The sequence below is a fragment of the Saimiri boliviensis genome, chromosome Y, assembly GCF_048565385.1.
Source record: "Saimiri boliviensis isolate mSaiBol1 chromosome Y, mSaiBol1.pri, whole genome shotgun sequence".
Classification (NCBI taxonomy): Eukaryota; Metazoa; Chordata; class Mammalia; order Primates; family Cebidae; genus Saimiri; species Saimiri boliviensis.
In genome coordinates this window covers 16,699,649-16,718,083 of record NC_133471.1, presented here as the reverse complement: position 1 = coordinate 16,718,083, position 18,435 = coordinate 16,699,649, and the positions used below count along the sequence as shown (strand labels likewise).

The following is an 18,435-nucleotide window of genomic DNA, read 5'->3' as shown; positions in this document are numbered from 1 at the left end:
TTGATTCAGTCAAGCTGTAACTCCCCAAAAATAGATGAGGCAGTAGAGAAAAATGGCTCCCTGCAACCTCTGCCTCCTGAGTTCAACCAATTCTCCTGCCTCAGCCTCCCGAGTAGTTGGGATTACAGGCATGCACCACCACACCCAGTAATTTTGGTATTTTTAGTAGAGATGGTGTTTTACCGTGTTGGGCAGGCTGGTGTCGAACTCCTGGCCTCAAGTGATCCACCCGTCTCTCAAAGTGCTGGGATTACAGGCGTGAGCCACCATGCCCAGCAAAGACCATGCTTCTTATTGTTTCATTTTTTGAGACAGCATCTTGCTTTGTCACTGAGGCTGAAGTGGAGTAGTGTGAACACAGCTCACTGTAGCCTTGACCTCCCGGGCTCAAGCGGTCCACTCACCTGAGCACCTCCAGGTAGCTGGGTTGGAAACCACCTTTGCAAAATTATGGCTGCGCAGTGAAAGAGCTCTAACTTAACTGACGCCATCTTGCTTCTAACCGCCAAGGTGTCCTTGTTCATTCTTGGGCACAGGCTGAACTGGCATTGGGAGAAACTTACTTTGTAGTTTATATTTTAAACAAAGACAGTAACAGCCCTCTTCCAAAGCAGATTCCTTCTTGCCTGGGCAAGAATTAGTCCTTTGCTGGACTAACGCCAGCTGTAAGATTAGAAATGATAGTTTAGCTATCATGCAGCTGGAGGCTACAGGATTCTGGCCTCGCTGAAGTGTTCTAAGATCAGTGCCTGAGACATGTTGTCGACCCTACACTTGATGAATCAGCTGGCACTGCCAAGGTCAAGAAACTGCACTCTATCTCCAAAAAAAATAATTAAAAAAAAGTAGAACCATGGACTTGAGTGGCAGAAGAACAGGCAGATCTCCTTGCTGTTACCTCTTCCCACCCTAGCCAGGCTTATATACCACAGGGAAAGGGTGTGCATGGCATATAAGGACAATTAAAGCTGACCTTCCAGGAGAAAACAAGAACGCTATATATACCATAACCTGTAATTTGTGCAAAACATCAAGACAGGGGTGTTTTGTTTTGTTTTGTTTTGTTTTACTTCCCAAACTACATTGCTGTAAAGATAGTTTTGACCTAAGTGCAGGTTTTGTGATAAGTACCTGCACAAGGAACAGTAGATAAAGTAGAAATCCTGGAGGCATTTCTGGAACTGGGGTTAATCAGAAGTCAAAAAGGGCCAGGTGCAGTGGCTCATGCCTATAACCCCATCACTTCAAAAGGCCAAGGTGGGAGGACTGCTTGATCCCAGGAGTTCAAGACTAGCATGGACAACATAGTTAGACCCTGTATCTACTCACCTCCCCCTCAAAAAACATAGCTTGGAGTAGTGGCACACCCCTGTGGTGCCTGCTACTCAGGAGGCTGAGGTGGGAGGATCGCTTGAGTCTGGGAGGTTGAGGCTGCAGTTGCTGGCGGGCTTGGGGGTGGTCTTTAGATGCTGGTGAAACCGCAGCCCCGGCTTGTGTTCCAAGTTCTTGACACTGTCATAGAAAGAATTCAGGGAGGAGTCAGCATGAAGCCAAAGGCAAGAAGCTTTTATTGCAAAGCAAAAGTACACACTCCACCATGGGACTGCAGATGTACTCAGGACAGTGCCACACATGATGGAATTTGGGGTTCTAATTTTACAGGTTTTTCCAATTAGGTGGTGGAATAACCATGAGGTTTTCTAGGAAAAAAGTAGAGATTTCTTAGAATTGAGATGCCACCATTTCATACTAAATACCATGCTTGGACCAGCCATGGCACTGGTGGGAGTGTGGGCAATGAGTGTATAATTAAGTCTGGGTGGGCATGGGTCACACCTAGCACTGTGTAAACCCAGAAGGTCTCCACCAGCAGAGCCCTGCCTTTTAGTTGTTCATTAGGGTCCTATCAGCCCAGGCTCATCTCTGTAGCTAATACTAACAGCTCCTTTCTTGATGTTATGTAAAATTGCTGCCTGATAGTTTCTCGCTTCTCCTGTCATCATACAGCATTCCTGTTTTATGGATGTTTCTTTAATCATGTGTCAACAAAAAGAGTGAAACTCTGTAAAATATTGGAAGATACTTATTCTGAGCCAAATATGAGTGACCATGGCCCATGACACGGCCCTCAGGAGATCCTGAGAACATGCACCCCAGGTGGCTGGGGCACAGCTTGGTTTTCTGCATTTTAGGGAGGCATGAGATGTCAATCAAATACATTAAGAAATACACTGTTCAGTCCAGAAAGGAGGACAACTCAAAGAAGTGGAAGAGGAGGTGGGAGAATGCTGGGGAGGGGCTCCCAGGTCATTACAGATAAATTTAAACATTTTCTGGTTGACAATTGGTTCAGTTTGTCTAAAGACCTGGGGGCAATAGATATAAAATGTTCAGGTTAAGATAAAACACTGTATGTAGCCTGGCGCGGCAGCTCACACCTGTAATCCCAGCACTTTGGGAGGCTGAGGTGGATGCATCACCTGAGGTCAGGAGTTCGACACTAGCCTGGCCCAAATGATGAAACCCCTTCTCTACTGAAAAAAAAAAAAAAAAAAAAAAAAAAAAAAAAAAAAAAAATTAGCTGGGCAAGGTGGCAGGTGCCTGTAATCCCAGCTGCTCAGGAGGTTGAGGCAGGAGAAACACTTGAACCCAGAGATTATAGGTTGCAGTGAGCTGATATCACACCACTGCACTCCAGCCTGGTGACAGAGAGAGACTCCATCTCAAAAATAAATAAATTAAATAAATAAATAACAAAACGTGGCAAATAAACTAGTAATGGGGTAAAATTACTTTGACATCCTTCTTTGTCACATAATGTTATGCCAGAGTCAGTTTTCTCTGAAGCTCATGGCCTCTTTACCCAGGCCCTCCGCATTACCTTCCTTCCTGCCTCGAAGGGATCTCTCTCTCCTCCTCACTCTGAGTGGCTGAAGCCGATCCTAGTCTCTCCAAATGAGGAAACTAGGCACTCCAACACCTAGTCTCAATCCACTCCTCTGTCTGCGTTAACACGGCAGGCACCTTCTTCCTCTGTGGGTCCACAGCCCACTCTGCCTCCCACCCACTGGACAGGTACTTGCACCCTAGTCTACCTTGCCCCCACATTAGGCTTGTCCTTCAAACCAACAACTCCCTGTCCCTGCTACATTACATGCCTGCCCCCAAAGACCAATACTGTCCATTCCCTTATTACTAGCCCTCAGAGTCACCACCAGTGTCGGGTCAGGACCCGGAAGCCTGAGAACCTCATTACCACATTTCCGGTCACTCTCCGGAGACTTCCACACTTGATCTTCGCCAAAAGGCCGAGAAGCCATTTCTCCGGAGACTTCCAGTCGTCACTAGAAGAAACAGACGCTGTCACTCATCTCCAAAACCAACTAGACTCTTTAGAGCAGAATTCACCCTACAAAACTGCAGAGGTCTAGACCTCCTCACTGCTGAAAAAGGTTTATGCCTATTTTTAAATGAACAATGCTGATTCTGCCTCAATGAATCAGGGCTAGTACAGCTGCGGCGGGTGGATCACGAGGTGAAGAGATCGAGACCATCCTGATCAATATGGTGAAACTCCATCTCTACTAAAAAAATACAAAAAATTAGCTGGGCATGGTGGCACGTGCCTGTAGTCCCAGCTACTCAGGAGGCCGAGGCAGGAGAATTGCCCAAACCCAGGAGGCAGAGGTTGCGGTGAGCCGAGACCGCGCCATTGCACTCCAGCCTGGGTAACAAGAGCAAAACTTCGTCTAGAAAACAAGCAAGCAAACAAACAAAAAACAACTCAGTGACCGAACACAAAAACTTAGTCGTTCCACCTGCCTCCAGTGGTTCTGAAACTCCTGGGTGCCCTGGCTACTGCCCCTTGTAGGCCCCGCCAGAACTCCGTCTTCCTCCTGGCATTTGGTCCCTGCCTCTTACCAGTCCTCACCCAGTTTTTACAAGACCGTGTTAAAGCTTTCACCCATGGGGCAATACAAGATATGAAGGCGCGCCAAGAGCACCAACAGCTCCTGGAATGGCAACCCCTGCAACCTAGCCTCACAAAGAAACATGCCCCCGACCAGCAAGAAGCAGCCCCTCTTCCATTACCTATTGAAACACCGGATCGTTAGGGGCAGCTGAAGCCCCCTCGGATTGCTCTGCAGCTGCATTCCTGTCTAGGCGCCACAGCAAAGCTGCCGGACCTGCTGCGACTGAGCACCGCCTGAACGCAGCCACCTGGGGCGGCCACGGGAAAGCGAACCTCCCTTCAGACTCCTGTTTACACGGCCTGGTTTTTTCAAACTGCCGCCACAAAAGTCACAGAATAATGTAAGTCTGTCGAAAGCTGAAAAACGACCTCTGTTCCTGTTACAAGCTGGTAGATTATAAAACTCCCTTCCGCACCCCTAGCCCCGTATACACCCTTCCTTTTGTAAGATGGGGCTGCTTCCTCTGACCAGCCCGGCAGGTGACTAGAACTTGCTTACCTGGCTTGGGTCAAGTCCGCTTTGTCTCGGCTAATCTTAACCGTATTTCCCCGTAAGGAGCTTCCATGGCAAAACTGCGGACCTCCAAACCCGGCGCGGACCCCAATCCCGCCTCACCTGCTGGCCCGCGGCCCCACCCCCCACCCCCCGCCCCGAGGCTGCCCCACCCCACTCCGGCCCCGGCTCGCGCCTGCCCTGCGCCCCTGTCCTCGACTCCTCTCGGGGCTCCAGGTCTCTGCGCCCTGATTCTCCACCAGCGCCCCTTCCTAGGCAAAGCCCCACTGGGGACCTCCTGGTGGGCACGCGGTGGTCCGAGGCGGGGTGACGGCCCCGCCCTTCCCTCTGCCCGCGGGCGTCGAAGTCGGTGGGGCCGGATGAGCTCCAGGGCCGCCCCGCGGCTGCTGCGGCTCCAGCGACACCTGGGCCCCCAGGAGGATAGGGGGCCAGGCCTGGACATGCCGGGCTCCTGTCCCCTCAGCTGCCTAGGGCGGGGCTGAGCATCGTGGACCCAGGTAAGGGGGCGGAGGAGAGAGCCCAGAGACTGGAGGGCCTGGGGGACGATGGGACTTTTGTGGGGGGCGTGGGCGTGAGACTTGGTCCCCAGTGGGGCGGGGGAGCCGGAGATCGGGGGGATTGGCCGGGAAGGGTCGGGAGGCACAGGTCCGCTGTTGAGCTTTGGACCCTCTTCAGCGGACTAGGCAGTTCCAGTGGCTCTTGCCCCCTGTCCCCTGGGCACTGGAAGGACTGTCCAGAGGGCCGTTTACACCTTACAGCTGGTGTGGATGCAGGATTGGGGCGGGTGGGCACAGGGCCCCAGACGCTCACCCTGGCCTTCTCCTCCTGGCCTAGGGCAGCAGCATGGAGCCTCTGGGCAGCCCACTGACCACCCATGTGCTGGATACCGCCTCCCGGGTCCCAGCCAGGGGCCTCTGCCTCTGCTTGTCCCGGCTCCTCTGCTTGTCCCGGCTGGAGGACCACAGCCAGCAGTGGATGGAGCCGAGGACTAGGTAGGCGCAAGACACTGGGAGGCGGGTCCTGCCCTGAGACAGATGGCAGGGGCTAGGGAGCCAGGCAGTGAGGCTGGAGAGCAGGGCTGATGCTGCTGACCCTCCACTCAGCCCAGGGTGCCGGGAGGGACCAGGGCCTCCCTCCTGCCTCTCTCAGCCCATAGGGAAATTCGTAGGGGTGCTGTTTCCTCCCACCTCCAACCTCAGGGCACTGAGCGCCCTGAGGTGTGGGAGTGTTTCTGCCTGTTCCTGGCAGTTGTGCGGTGGTGGGGGGTGGGTTAGGTGAGCCCTGAGGGGAAATGGAAGACTTCACTGCCTCTGAGATCACAGTTAACCCTGTGCCAGGCAGTAGCTGGACACTGCTTTCCATTCTCCAGACACCCTGAGGCCAGCACCATGGTTACTCCTTCTACAGCAAGCCCAGGTCTGTGCTGGGATTCCCAGCCAGGCCTGAGGGCACCGACTCCCTCGGCCTCCATGGGGCCTTGCCCACTGCCTCAGACACAGGCTCCACCGGCACTTCCCAGGTGGGTGTCACCCCCCAGGCCTTATGGCCCTACGTGGGAAGCAAGCCCCTCTCTTCCAGCCAGAAGAGCAGGGCTGGGGCCCACAGGATCAGGTGTGCCCGTGCGGCTCCTCTATCTTCTTTTGACCCTTCGCAAAAGCTAAGGCACTAATTCCTCCAGGTCCCACCTGAGGAATTACGAGTTCACCACATACACACGTACTATACTTTTTTTTTTTTTTTTTTTTTTTTTTTTTTTTTTTTTTTTTTAACGTCGTCTGGTTCTGTCACCCAGGCTGGAGTGCAGTGGTGCAATCTCAACTCACTGCAGCCTCCACCCCACAGGTTCAAGCAATTCTCTGCCTCAGCATCTCTAGCAGCTGGGATTGCAGGCAAGGACCACCACACCTGGCTGATTTGTTTGTATTTTTAGTAGAGATGGGGTTTTGCCGTGTTGGCCAGGATGGTTTTGAACTCCTGACATCATGGCCTCCCAAAGCACTGGGATTAAAGGCAGGAGCTACTGTACCCGGCCTGCTCTTTCTAATAATCACAGCTGAGGTGCACACTTTAAAGACCAGCTGGCAAGAACGATGTAAGGTTTTCCGGAGGTGACTGTGGGCAGAGCCACAGGCGTTCAGGACCCTGACAAGGCACCAGGGCACACGATGGGTGTGCTCTGTGCAGTGGAAAGGCCCACCCTGTGGTGAGGGCTTTGGCAGTTATTGACCCAGAAAGCCACACACAATATATTCAGTGAAAACCACAGCTTATAAAATAATACAAATAGTACAATCCATTTGATGAGTTAAGTTTGTCAACAAATATGCATAGAGAAAATCTGGAAAAATATATACCAGTTCTAAGTTGGTTACTGCTCATGGGGTAAATTATGGGAGCCTTTTCCCTTTTTCTTCTCTGTGTTAGGATTCCCTAAAGACAGTGCTGTGGGGTCCTGACTGCTCCGGAGCTGCAGGCCGAGTCCCACTCTGCTCACCCAAGTCTGACAGGTGGCGTGCAGACCCAAGAAAGCTGGGGGTGGGGAGCTCCTCATCTCCCTCTGCACCCTCATCCTCTCCCCAGCTACACAGACCCAGATGGCCGCTGCCCTGGACTCCTGACGCGGGACCAGATGAAGGCAGGCACCTACAAGCTCACCTTTGACACTGCGGCCTACTGGAGGAAGAAGGGGCAGGAAAGCTTCTACCCATACGTGGAGGTGAGCGCCCGGTGCGCTGGAGGGCTGAGGTCTGTGACTCACTGGGACCGGCAGGTCAGGTCCTGCGGGCCGGCATCATTTAGGCGGCCGGCAGACTGGTCCTGGGTGGTGGCAGGTGGGTAAGCTCACTTGCCGTGAGCTCCCAAAAGAAAGGTTTCCAGGCAGCAAGACTCTATAGGACACACCCATCGCTGACCTGCCCAGGGTCAGGCTTTGTGGGGAGATTGGGCCAGGGGTGACTCATCCCCTCTGTTGATAGAGGTTTTCCTCTGAGCCGCCTCCAGCTCTGTGCCTGACCTCACTGCCGCCGCACAGAAGCATCTGCCCTGTCAGGCTGTGGCTGCGCTCAGGGCTGTGGCTTCAGAGGAATGCCCCTCTGGTGGGGAGGGTTCACCCCATCCCAGACCCTCCGTCTGGGCTGCTGAACTCTCCCAGGCACGGTGGGGCTAGTTTGCTGCCACCCCCTCACCCTCTCCCTGGCCTTCTCTCCACCTCAGGTTGTTTTCACCACCCCCAGCAAGGCCCAGAAGTTCCACCTGCCCCTGTAGCGGAGCCCCTGGTCCTATACCACCTACCGAGGGAGCTATAGCCAATCCCGGCAGCAGGAGGCCACCTGCCCCTTCCCGTACATGAGCTGTGCCCCCCGACCCCAACAGAGTGGGCCTCGTTCTCATCAGGGAACACCAGGGTCACCCACTTCCTAGGGAAGTCCTGGAGATTCCCAGTGGGCAGCTGTGACTCAGGCGTCAATAAACTCACTGCCAGCACCCGCAAAGCCGTCCAGTCATTGGGACAACAATGGCGTGAAGACAGGCAGCACGCTGTGCCCAGCCCCAGGTGAACGCAGAGCCCTCCGAGAAGGTCCTGCTGTCTGTGGCTGGAGGTGCCCAGGGAGCAGGCACAGGCACAGGCTGGACATGCACCCAGAGAAGGAAGTGGTGGGGATGCCATGGGTGAGGGTCCTGCAGGCAGTTCTGTCCACGGAGCCAGGCAACATGATGGAAGGACATGTGAAAAGCTTTCATTTACTGCTGATGAAATCTAAAACATTTGTTGTCCTTGTTGTGAAAGGGGGGTCATCTAGCGAGTTCCGAGGATGGCTCTGGGGGCTGTGCCCCCCCAAAGGGGCAGCTATGTGGAGGTGCCCACCAGTCCTGCAGGGCCCTGGCCTATCATCTGCCCGATCACAGCTGTCTCCAAGGGCTTGAAGCCCAAGTTGTCCAGAGGGATCCCAAAGGCCAACAGCTTTGCCTCGTACATGTGCAGCAGGTCATTGTGGGCCTGTGGGGACAGGGCAGCATTAGGGAGCTGAGGGTCCCCGCGCCTAGGCCCACCAGAGCTCAGGGTCCCTGCACCCAGGCCCACCAGAGCTCAGGGTCCCCGCACCCAGGCCCACTGTAGCTCAGGGTCCCTGTGCCTAGGCCCACCAGAGCTGAGTGCAACTCCGTAGAGGGGCAAGGATCGTGAGCCTCACGATGTAAAAGGATAAAACCAAAGGCCTCTCAGTCATTTGCTGTGTGGAAGACATCAACCCGCTCAGGTGTCAAAACAGGGAGAGGCCATCACTATTCCCATTCCACAAATGAGGACACAGAGGCAGAGGGCAGAGACACTCAGGGCAGAGCCGTGGTGGTCTGAGAGGCTCTGCCCCTGGCTCTGCTCTGGCCCCTGGGTGGATGTTCCTCCCTCAGGTTCCTCACACCCTCCCTACCCAGGGGAAGGGGCTGACCAGGGAAGGGTCTAGGTGCCCCCACACCCATCCCAGCAGAGACATGGCCTAGATGACAGTGCTGTGCCCCAAACCAACAGAATCCAGATGCCCTCAGCCATGGCTCCACCCTCAAGTGGGGACAGTGATGGCTGCCTTGTCAAACCAAGTACAAAGTGGGCACCGGTGGGGTCCTCAGAGAGCATCTCCATTTAAAACAGGCTGGCGTCGAGGGTGTCTCTGAGGGAGGGCAGCGCACGTCGTACCTTACAGACCCGGGCCAGCTCATACTGCAGGTCCTTGATGGTGCTGTTCTTCGATTCCAGAACATCCTGAGGAGAGAGAGGTGAGACTTTGAGACTCATCTTTTGACCGAGGCAGTGGGGGTGGCCTGGGGGCTCCAGGCTCTCCTCAGAGACCCAGGGAATAACAGCATGGTTCGACAGTGCCTCCATCCACACAGAGTTTTCAGCAGGAAAAGGTCTCCAAGGGTTGAGAGAAAACACGGGAGGAGCAGAGAACAGGGAGCCACATGTCTCTATAAAGAAATGGTCCAGACCGTGCAAGGCAGCCCACGCCTCTAATGTCAGTAGTTTGGAAGGCCAAGTTGGTGGATCATTTGAGGTCAGGAGTTCAAGACCACCCTGGCCAACATGGCGAAACACTTTTTTTTTTTTTTTTTTTTTTTTTTTTTTTTTTTTTTTAATAAAGACAGGGTTTCACCATGTTGGCCAGGATGGTTTTGAACTCCTAACCTCAGGTGATGCACCCACCTCGGCCTCCCAAAATGCTGAGATTACAGGCGTGAGCCACCACGCCTGGTCGAAACCCCTTCTTTGCTAAAAATACAAAAATTAGCCAGGCATCCTGGCTCACACCTATAACCCCACCACTTTGGGAGGCCAAGGCGGGCAGATCACTTGCAGTCAGGAGTTTGAGACCAGCTTGGCCAACGTGGTGAAACCCTATCTCTACTAAAAATACATAAATTAGCCAGGCGTGCTGGCTCACACCTGTGTAATCCCAGCCACTTGGGAGTCTGAGGCACAAGAATCGCTTGAACCTGGGAAACAGCGGTTGCAGTGAGCTGAGACTGCACCACTCCACTCAGCACTGGGCAGACAATCTCAGAGTCTGTCTCTGGCCCCGGTGAGACCCCACTCATACAGCCTCACTACCTCAGGCCCCGAGAGCAGGGCCATCCCAGTTGACCAGGGTCCCACATGCAACACTGCCCACTAGGCCAGTACCCACAGTTCCCCAGTGTGCAAACACCAAGCCACCTTGGCCCCTCCCAGCCCTGCTGATTGACTCAGCCTCTGGGCAGCTCTCAAACCCTCTGCCCATCCCCATTCTGTGCTTGCCCCAACCTGCCCCCACCAGCCCTTCGATCACCAGCAGTGGCAGAGTAGGCTCTGTCCAGTTCTTCCATGGTTACCATGGGCCCGAAACTCAGACACAGCTGACAGGCCTTTCAGAACCAGCCCCTCAGTCTTGCACCTGTCCAACACCTGGTGCCCCCAGGGCAGCTCAGCAAGGGGCTCCAGCCTGGACGACAGAAAAAAAAAAAAAAAGAGATTAGCTGACTTGAATGAGGTCAGTCCTCGGCCTGGTGTCAGTGGTGAGCACATGCATTTGTGTTCAGCTCAACTGCGTTTGGACCAACCACCTTAAAAACGCCATCTGGAGGCCAGGCACTGTGGCTCACGCCTGTAATCCCAGCACTTCAGGAAGCCAAGGTGTGTGGATCACGAGGTCAGAGACAGACCATCCTGGCCAACATGGCAAAACTCCATCTCTACTAAAAATACAAAAATAAGGTCAGGTGTGATGGTGCGCAGCTGTAATCCCAGCACTTTGGGAGGCCAAGGCGTGAGGATCACTTGAGGTCAGGAGGTGAAGATGAGCCCGGCCAACATGGTCAAACTGTCTCTACTAAAAATACAAAAATTAGCCAGGCGTGGCGGCACATGCCCGTAATCCCAGTTACTTGGGAGGCAGAGGCTGCAGTGTCAGGATGGCACCACTGCACTGCAGCCTGGGTGACAGAGCAAGACTCAGTCTCAGAAACAAAACAAAACAAAACAAAAAAATACCATCTGTGAACGTTCTCAGGATAACAGATGCTTCCACAGTGAGGAAGCCTCGAGCCGAGGTCCCAGGCATCTGTGTGCTGAAGGACGAGCCCAGCATGGCAGCAGAGTCAGACGGGGCACGGTGGCCCCGAAGCCTGCGTCTCTGTGACCAGCCAGTCTCTTTGTTTGGGGCCTGTTGGTGAAGACCTCACGACCAGCTGTTGCAAGCTCAGGGGCAGCAGCTGGGCCAGGGGTATGCATCATGCATCTTGGAGGGCCCAAAGGAAGCCACAGGCTGTGCCTCGACTGGCCAGAATTCCAGTGTCAGTCAGAGACCTTTGCCCTGTGCCTGTTCCTTCTGTGACTTTCCCTAACCAGGTCCAGGGAACAGAGGCCACGCCCAGGTCCAGAAGCTAGACACAGGTGTGAGGCGCCTGTGAGGCAGTCTGAGGCTCCAGCATCCTCCTGATCCTCCAGGGCATGCTGACTCTCCCCATGGGGGCCCAGGCCTCAACTGCTTTATCCCAGGACACCCTAGCAGAGAAGCACCATACATAACCGTGACACAGAATGATGGAATGCTCCGGGCTCTTCTTAGACCTCATGTCCCCAGTACCTGCCAAGTGAGGTCAGGGTCCCCAGGCTCCCACGCCCCTGCACTTACCATGCCCGTAACTGCCCATGTCCTAACCCAGCCCATCTCAGGGCCTCCCGGTGCCCTCTCTGTCCCAGGATGGGGGTGGTGCCTGGGCTGAGAGCTCAGGAGGTGCAACCATCCTCCAGGCCTGTGTCTGGGTCTGCTGTCACCAATGGAGGCCTTCAGGCCCACAGGGACTCCATGGGGCCTTTCCACTTCCACGCCCATTGTCAGGCTGCAGTGAGATGACTAGGGCCTTAGGTGCTAGGATGAGCCAGGCCTGAGAACTGGAGTGGGCAGAGACCCAGAGGTGAGGACGCACCTTGAGGTCACATAGGGTCAAGGGAAGATCAAGAGACTTCAGCAGAACTGATGAGGAGACCGCTAAGACGGCGAGAGGCATCCACGCCGCTCTGTTCTCAGACCACAGGAAGCCCACGAATGGCCCCGCCCAGTGGTTGACCGAGGGGTCTGTGCCTATCCTGGGAGGCACAGCACGGAATGGAAGGGTCCTGCCATAGGGAAGAGGCCGCCCACTGGGGCAGCCCACCTCAAGGGCCTACCTCGAGCTTGCAGGACACGAGCGTCACGGATGCAGGGTCCAGGTTGGAGGCCGCCAGCACCTCGTTGAACTGCACCTCCTTCTTCTCCGCAGTGACGCTGAGGGCCTGCAGCTTGAACTCTAGCACCAGGTTCTTAAAGCCGGTCTTCTGCTGCAACTCCTGGATGGCAGCAGTGAACTCCCTGTAGAGCTCATCCCGCTCCTGCTGCACCTGCAGGGACATCACTGGGTGGGCTGTGAGGCCCCTCCCCTGGGGACATCTCACCGGGGAGAAGCTGTCTCCCACCTCTGCACCCACCCAAACACGGTGCTTCTTTCTATGGGAGGTGGCTTTCCAACAGTGCCCACCCCGACAGCACCGAGCGGGTTGTTGTCCACACTGCCCACACCCTGGCCCTCTGTACAGCTGTCCACACGGTGGAAGGCAGGAGGAGAACAGCGTAAGCCTTCCCCTCAGGAAGGTGTCTCTAGAAGCCATGAGTCCTGGCAAGAGCTGGAGCAGCCCCACCCTGAAAGCCACTCCATGGGTGGCTCCAAGCGAGGGCTGTGGGTTCAGCTAAGACGTGGGATACAGGGCACCCAGCAGGCAGAGCTGTGGGTGGGTCCCCATGGAGGATGCACTCTCTTGGATCCCACGAGCTGCCTGCCCCACAAACGGAGGACCTGAACAGCCTTGGAGCCAGCTGCCTGCCGGCCAGTAAAACCATTCTTTTTCGCCTCCTAATCGTTCTACGAATTGCGCATTCTAAACAAATCTAGACTTTGCTGAAGACTATAAAAAAGTGAACAGTCTGAGCTCAACGCGGTGGCTCACATCCGTCATCCCAGCACTTTGGGAGGCTGAGGTGGGTGGATCGCCCGAGGTCAGGAATTAGAGACCATCCTGGACAACAGAGAGAAACCCCATCTCCGCTAAAAATACAAAAATTAGCAGGGTGTGGTCATAGGTGCCCATAATCCCAGCTACTAGGCAGGCTGAGGTAGGTGGATTGCTTCAACCCTGGAGGCAGAGGTTGCAGCAAGCTGAGATTGCACTGCATTACTGCACTGCAGCCTGGGCAACAAGAGGAAAACTCCATCTCAAAAAAGTGAACACCTTAACCCCAGTTCCCAGAGCCCACCACTGTGAACACGTGGTGTGACCCATTCTAGAATGTTCTCTATAGATTTAAAAACATTTATGACTGTTTGGAAGAAAAAAGGACCATGCTAAAACACTGCAGTTTTTTTCAAAGCCACAACCTGTGATACCTGCAGCACCTCCAAGACAGCACCTGGCCCTGCATTCCTTGTAACTGCTGTCAGAATTCCCCAGATTTGTTGAAATCCAGTTCCTTGTCCATATGCATTAGACTGTAAGTGCCTTGGGTCTCTACATGTTGCTGACAAATTTGAGCTCTCGATTCTCTAGACTTTGATAATTTCAGGAACTACATCCGAATAGAAAAAAATATGGCAGAGAACAAGCCTCCAACCCAGGCACATCTCTGCTCTCCTCTTGCTAATAATGCTCACTCAAAACCCACAGCGGGGAGGAAGGGTCCCTGTCTAACACAGCAGTCCTCAGGGTCTCACCGGCTGCCCTGCAGATGCCCTTCCTCTGAGCTGTGCAAACAGGGCTGTACCCGGGAGCTGGCACAGCCCAGCAATGCACATCCTGCAGGACCCGAGACATCTCTGAAGGTGGGTCTACATCTGACAGACAGATGGGGTGTTCCTGAGGGGCCAACCCCACTACAACCCTCTGCATTCATAAATGCCAATTAAGTTGGAGAACAGAAAGAGCACCCATCACTGCTGCTTAAGGTAAGATGCTCCAGCCACGCAAACCACAGACAAAGCCTGAGGGGCCCATGGTGCTGGACCGGTCCTTGGCCAGAATTTGAAACTGCACAGAGGCAGGGAGCGTCCAGGAACAGAGACAAGACCCAGCATTTAGCACTCACCGGAAATCTGAGAAGTGCACACTAAAAGATGTTTCTCATCCAATCACAGGTGCACAGGTTTAAACCTGTTAGATCTGGTACAGGTAAGGAAGGATGGAGATGGCCCCTCCAGCACCCTGGCAGCTGTGTGACTCAGAACGGCCCTCTGGACAGACGATCAGAATCCTCAGTGCAGACCCCCCAGACCCAACAATCCCACTGCTAGGAACTGGCTTTCCTAAGAAGCAATCTTACTTGGGAGGTTGAGGTGGGAGGATCGTTGGAGCCCTGGAGGTGGAGGTTGCAGTGAGATCACACCACTGCACTCCAGCCTAGATAACACAGTGACACCCCAGACCCTGTCGCAAAGAAAAGGGGTGGGGGGAGGTTTCTTGCAGCAGCTCTTGTTCTCCTGTGTGGATGAAGATTCCAGAATCTATGCTCACAGAAAGTTGTGCTGGGGGCAAAGTGTGAGAAATGAAAGAAGGCTTGGTGGACTTAGGTCTTCCTGTCCAGCTCGGGGAGGAAGCTGCCACATGGGCTGGGCTTGCTCAGGCCTCAGGCACCCACACAGTGGTGAGAACCTGAGAATCACTGTGATGAGAGGCTTCCTGTTTGCCCACCCAAGAACGGATGGTTCTTGGAGAGGAGCAGCCAGTTGGAAGAACTGCACTGGCTCAGCCTGCACAATGCTGTGATTTATTTATAGTAAGCAGCCCTGAGGCCTTTGTGAGGTCTGGCCGGTCACTGTGCCTGGGCAAGCAGGAGCCAGCATCACCGTGCCAGACTCCTTTGGCCTGATAGACGCCTCCTCCCCTAGTCATAGGGTGGGAGGGGTCTCCCAGGAGAAGCTTGGCAGGTCAGACAGTGCCGCTGGAGGGCACAGTGGGGTGATTATTATCATTTAACACTTACTTCACAAGCCCAATATGCTAGCTGCCTCATGCTGATTGGCTTTTTGCTTTAGAAATCTGGCTAAGAGTCCTGAATTAAATAGCTGTATTAACAATAATTCCTTTCAGCAAAAAGGGCAAGAATAGGAGGGTTAGCTCAGGATAGCCTAGACAGGGTATGCATTTGTCACAAGGGAAGAGCACAGCTTGGTCTATCAGCGTGGATTGCAGAGATGAATCATCTAGGGAGCCCTGACTGCCGGCTCCCGGGGCTCCTGACAAGGCTCACTGCAACCTGTCCTTTTCATACTGAACTTGAGTTCAGATGTTTGGAAAAAAGCCTTTTCTTCACATATGTGGCTTAAGATACTTTCATTCAGCGTCAAGCTGTGCAGCTCAGAAACCCGGATAAATGGCATCTGACTTTCCTGCAAAATCCCAGAGCAAATTTTAATACAAACCAACCAACTGCCCTCTGTCTCATTTCTGATGCTTCCTGCCGCCACTACCCACCAAGTAAACCGCCTCCAGCCACTGCGTCAACTCAGTGAAGGCCTGGAAGTTAGGATAACAAGAGTGTTTATGAAGACTAGACTTTTTTTTTTTTTTTTTTTTTTTTAAAAAGATGCCGTCATAGTCACTGCAGCCTTGGACTCCTGGGCTCAAGCGATCCTCCCACCTCTGCCTCCAACCCACTCTAGCTGGCTTATATTCTTACTTTTATTTTTTGAAGAGATGGTGTCTTGCTTTGTTGCCCAGGCTGGTCTCAAACTCCTGGGCTCAAGCTGTCCTCCCACCTTAGCCTCCCAAAGAGCTGGGATTACAGGCATGAGTTACTGCACCAGCTAATGGACTTTCTTTGAGAGATAAATGTTGAAGTATTTACAAATGCAATGATCTAATATGCATAGTTTGCTTCAAAATGACCCAGCAGTGGAGGGAAGTGAATGAGGACAGGCCATGACTTGATGATTGTTGACTCAGGGTGATATGTTCATGTGGGTGAGTTGTGACATTCTCTCTACTTTTGTGTTTGGCAATGTTATTAATAAAAAGTTAATAAAACTTATTAATAAAAAGTTAATAAAGCAGGGCAGTCTTTGACGAGACCCCCTCTGTATCATTTATTCGTCTCTGAAATGGTAATCATTCATACACAGTAATTACTGTTACAGTTACCACAGCTGCGTAACAACCCTAAAACACAGTAGCTTAAAACAATGGCGACATTTGTTTTGCTCATGAATCTGCAACTTGGCCATGACAAGGTAGGGATAGCTTGCCTCAGCCCCACTGATCACCCCCTCCCCAGGAAAGCCCAAAGGCAGGGTCTGGAACCTTGAGGGCTTACTTACGTAGGCAGCTGAGGCCAGCTGTTGGCAGAGGGCTCAGTAGGAACGCCAGCAGCAACACACACAGGGGTCTCCCGTGTGGCCTGGGCTTCCTCACAATATGGAGGAAGTTCTAGTTCCAAGAGGGGCCTTTCCAGAGAGCTGGGCGCTGCTCAAGATGCAGCCTTGGGAGTCACATGACATCGCTTCTGCTGCCCTCTATTGGCCAGAGCAGTCCCAAGCCCCAATAATGTTTATGGAGAAGCAGCACAGATAGGGAGTGCCTTCATGGGAACAGAAGGTTCTGAAGACACATGGGATCGGAACTACTGCTGTGGCAATTTTGCGAAAACACAACCTGCCACCCCAAACAACTCTGGGTGGCCCACGCCCATCCCTGTCCCCACTTCCCAGGGCAGCCCACACCCCACAGGTGCACTCCCTGAGAGGCGGGACTCCGCACCCTCAGGTTGGCCTGGAGGCAAGTGGGTCATGAAATCATCTCACAGGCTTTTAAGCAGCAGTTCTGGTTTTTGTCTTGTAAACTAAAGGAACATGGAAACTATGAGCGTGCCCTGCTGACTTCCAGGCTGGAAGGCATGCTGTACCCCCCTAACTGGAGTTGGGCAGGAGTCAGTCTGGGCAGGGCAGCACGGCAAAGGGTCTGACTGTGGCTGGTGGAAGCTCAATGCGTCACTGGCGTCTGAGCCTCAGCCCCTCCTGACTGGAGTTGGGCAGGAGTCAGTCTGGGTAGGGCAGCAGGGCAAAGGGTCTGACTGTGGCTGGTGGAAGCTCAATGCATCACTGGCGTCTGAGCCTCAGCCCCTCCTGCAGTCTGGGCCACTCAAGTCCATCTGTCAAGTTCATCACCTTTCCACTCCCAAACTTCCTACCTGACACTTGGGCTTGGTTTGTTTTGATTAAAGTGTGGAAACTTAATTCGTTTGCCCCACTGGGGTTGTGAATCTATCTCCACTATATCAGGGTACACCAAAAACATAGACCCCCTTCTCTTAGAACCGAGACTCTCCCCCATCCCCATGCTACACTGGGTCTTGTAATCCACTCAAGAAAACTGTAACTACCCCAAATGGTAGATGGACAGTGGGGCGAACCTGGGCTCTCAGAGTACATACGTGTGGATAGGACATGGGAAACATCTTTCCCACTCCTACTGGGACTCATGTTTGGCCCCCTGCCTCCTAAACCAACTGTTCAGGTTCATAAAATCTAGGGTAGACTCTAAAATTAATGACATTAAGGCCTCAATATGGTCCCTTAGAACTGACAAAAAATACCTGTTGTAGGAATCAATGATTTAATGCCTGTAAATAAAATAAGGGGAGAATGTGACATGGTAAAGGCCCCATAAAACTGCATACCTCAACCATACCTCACTTTCTGTTGAAACTGCTCTCTGTAACCCTGATGTGACAGGCAAGCAGTCCAAACCCATGCCATCCTGGACCCTTCGACTTGTAATACGTAATGAAGGACTGTAATTTCCGCCCTACCCACACAACGTGCAAACTAATGCTTATCTTGACTTCTGTGAACCACTTAAGTAACAATCAGAACGTCCAAAGTCCCCTGGCCCTCGGAATGTCTGGAGCCCCTCACCCTCATCTCCGCCCAGGAGGTGATTTACAGAATCCACCAGCCCTCAGAACATCTGAAGTCCCTCATCGCCACCCCTGCCCTTCACCCTCACTCCCGAGGTGGTTTTACGGGTATAAAAGGTCTTGACACCCGCCTTTCGGAGCCACGGGTTGGAGAGACACGAGTCCTCCGTGGCCGCCGGCAATAAAGACCCTGCAATTTGGCACACTTTTGTCTTGCTGTTGACTTTACATGTGCAGGCCAGCACAACAAAAGTGCAGAGCACGGGCTTACAGAGGTACCCTCCCAGGCCCGGCTGTGCGTCCTCGGGCAGGTTACTTACCATCTCTGTGCTTAGCTCCTTAGCCTGAAAGGAGACCTCCTGCTTAGGATCACTGGGAGAAGCGATGGGACACCCATCGCGCGACGAGGTGCAGAGCTTGGTGCTCGTGGGTGTGCTCCGAGTGGCGGCCCCGCGCTTGCTGGGAGGTGGGTTTCATCG

General features: G+C 53.5%; 2 protein-coding genes across 2 annotated transcripts in view; both read left to right on the top strand.

Annotated features, from left to right (window-relative positions):
* LOC141582964 (uncharacterized) overlaps positions 1–4,797 on the top strand; it is an 815,156-nt gene extending 810,359 nt beyond the window's left edge. Inside the window, exons 3-4 of the mRNA XM_074392408.1 lie at positions 4,165–4,314; positions 4,530–4,797. Of these exons, the coding sequence (XP_074248509.1) occupies positions 4,165–4,314; positions 4,530–4,797 (418 nt within the window). The remainder of the gene's footprint in view (positions 1–4,164; positions 4,315–4,529) is intronic.
* A 49-nt stretch (positions 4,798–4,846) lies between these two features.
* Positions 4,847–7,751, top strand: LOC141582904 (5-hydroxyisourate hydrolase-like). Its single transcript, XM_074392374.1, has 4 exons — positions 4,847–4,914; positions 5,327–5,479; positions 7,068–7,203; positions 7,701–7,751. Exons 1-4 carry the CDS (start codon positions 4,847–4,849, stop codon positions 7,749–7,751), a joined length of 408 nt encoding a protein of 135 aa, XP_074248475.1.
* The last annotated feature ends 10,684 nt before the right edge of the window (positions 7,752–18,435 follow it).

Coding starts and splice junctions, on each gene's coding strand:
- LOC141582904 (XM_074392374.1), top strand. CDS start 4,847: ATGAGCTCCAGGGCCGCCCCGCGGCTGCTGCGGCTCCAGCGACACCTG. Junction 4,915..5,326: donor GGCCCCCAGGAGGATAGGGG/GCCAGGCCTGGA, acceptor GGCCTAGGGCAG/CAGCATGGAGCCTCTGGGCA. Junction 5,480..7,067: donor TGGATGGAGCCGAGGACTAG/GTAGGCGCAAGA, acceptor TCCTCTCCCCAG/CTACACAGACCCAGATGGCC.